This window comes from Penaeus monodon, chromosome 18 (assembly GCF_015228065.2).
Source record: "Penaeus monodon isolate SGIC_2016 chromosome 18, NSTDA_Pmon_1, whole genome shotgun sequence".
NCBI lineage: Eukaryota > Metazoa > Arthropoda > Malacostraca > Decapoda > Penaeidae > Penaeus > Penaeus monodon.
This window is the reverse complement of record NC_051403.1, coordinates 36,926,614-36,928,720: the sequence shown is the minus strand read 5'-3', so window position 1 is coordinate 36,928,720 and position 2,107 is coordinate 36,926,614. Positions and strand designations below refer to the sequence as shown.

The following is a 2,107-nucleotide window of genomic DNA, read 5'->3' as shown; positions in this document are numbered from 1 at the left end:
TATATATTTTTTGATTGTGGAGTATTTTGTATCCAAACATATAGATTATGACTGTACTTCTGTATTTCAGACCCATGAAGAGGCATAGTCAACTTAATTGCTGATATTATCCTTTTCACATCGGCAATTACCTTTTCGTCTCTACCAGATAACAAGTAAAATTCGGGATGAGATGAAGCCCAGATTTGGACTCTTAAGGTTCAGCCATGATCAAGAGTTAATGAATTTACAATAATATGTAGGAGTTTATGAGTAAAATTATGTACTTTAATTAATAGAACACACAAAGGTTTGAAAATAAAGATGGAAGCTGTAGTGACTCTTCTGCTTGCTTTTCTCAAAGGCTTTATTTTTTGTTTTCCAGGTGCAAGGAGTTTCTCATGAAAGATCTATCCCACTTTTGATGAATCTGAGGAGGCTGCTGTTTCAACGTATGTGGAAGTGTGCAAAGCTTACGACCGAGTTTTTCAACGAATTGGAGTTCCATTTATCAAAGGTGAGAGACTCTGAGGTCACATATTTCGTGGGATGATCAGTCACTGTAGACATAAGTTGTCTTTCCTTCTTTTTTTTCCAAATTCATTTATTTTTTATTTATTTATTTATTTTTTTTCCAGTGGAAGGTGATTGTGGGAACATTGGTGGCAGTTTTTCTCATGAGTACCATTATCCAGCAGCAATAGGTGAAGACACACTTCTTCTTTGCCAGAAATGTGGAACTGCAACTAATGCAGAGCTCTTGACAGATTCCTCCCATGTTTGTTCTGGTTGTGGGGAGCACTTGACAAAAACCATGGGGATTGAGGTAAATGTAATTCATGTTGAAGTCCTCCGTAGTATTTGCAGATAAAGTGAACAAGAACTAAGAAGTAAGTGTTCAGTTTAGAAGTTGATCATGCTGTTTGTCTTACTTTTGATAATAAACATTTGCATTGCTTTTATTCTAGGTGGGTCATACATTCTGTCTGGGAACAAAGTACTCGAAACCATTGAACTGTTGCTATCAGAATGAAAAGGAAAACCTTCATTGATGCAAATGGGCTGTTATGGCCTTGGAGTATCACGTATTCTGGCTGCAACTGTTGAGGTTTTATCACAAGGGGAACAGATCAGATGGCCCTGGATTCTTGCTCCATATAAAGTGTGCATCATTAGCCAAAGGTGAGTTGGGAATACTTTTATATAGCTAATACCTTGCATTAATAAATAAATAAAGAAAAATGAAGTATATATTCTTTCCAGGAAAAAACAAAATCATCCTTAATGCCACATGATAAGACTTGTGTTAGCTGTTGGGAACATGATGAACAGTTTTAATTTGTATACATTTTTAGAAGGGATCTACTGAAATATTGTAGAATAGCCTTGCATTTTACTTCATGATATTTCTAAAAGACAAGTTTTCATTCTTTGTATATGTAAAATTAACAGTTCAAACTTTGCTCTCCAGGAATCATTAGAAAAGTGTGTTCTTACTATTTATTCACATTCCAGAAAGGAAGCAAAGAAGCAAAGGCAGTGTCATGGTGAATCATCTGGCACAGGTGATCAGCAACATTCCCTCTTTGCAAGATGATGTTATCATAGATGACAGAGAAACGTTGACAATTGGGAAACGTGTTTTGGAAGCCAAGAAGACAGGATATCCCATTATCATTGTTGTTGGGAAAAAAGCCTGTGAATCAGTTCCCTTGTTTGAAGTAATTAATGTGGTAAAAGAATCAACAGAAAATCTGACCCAAAGACAAGTACTTAAATACATTAGAGAATCCGTAAAGCACTGTAGTGCTTAGTTCATGAGAGATGAGCTATTTTAATTAATGGCATTTACATTTAGTAATGTGTGGCAATTTTTACTAGCTTATGATAGTCTTGTGCAAAGTGATAAGAGAAAAGTTTGAGAATTAAAAAAAGTATATGTGCTGTTTCAGTAGTTTGTAAATATTAGTGTCCTTGCGATGATTGAATTCGATAGGATAGGATTTGTTAATAGTTACATCAAAGTGTTTGTAAACTGATAATGAAGATAAAGAAAATGTACAGTGTATATAAGATCATGATATATGACTAATGAAATTGTTTTGATCAGCAATATCATATGCTGGTG

At 34.7% G+C, this 2,107-nt stretch overlaps 1 protein-coding gene across 1 annotated transcript; it reads left to right on the top strand.

Annotated features, from left to right (window-relative positions):
- Window positions 1–303: 303 nt before the first annotated feature.
- Window positions 304–1,813, top strand: LOC119584742 (probable proline--tRNA ligase, mitochondrial). The gene is given in 6 exon segments (XM_037933404.1): window positions 304–312; window positions 388–496; window positions 618–805; window positions 948–1,008; window positions 1,011–1,161; window positions 1,511–1,813. Coding segments are annotated over 6 exon segments (801 nt in total). The 3' UTR covers window positions 1,794–1,813.
- Window positions 1,814–2,107: the final 294 nt, after the last annotated feature.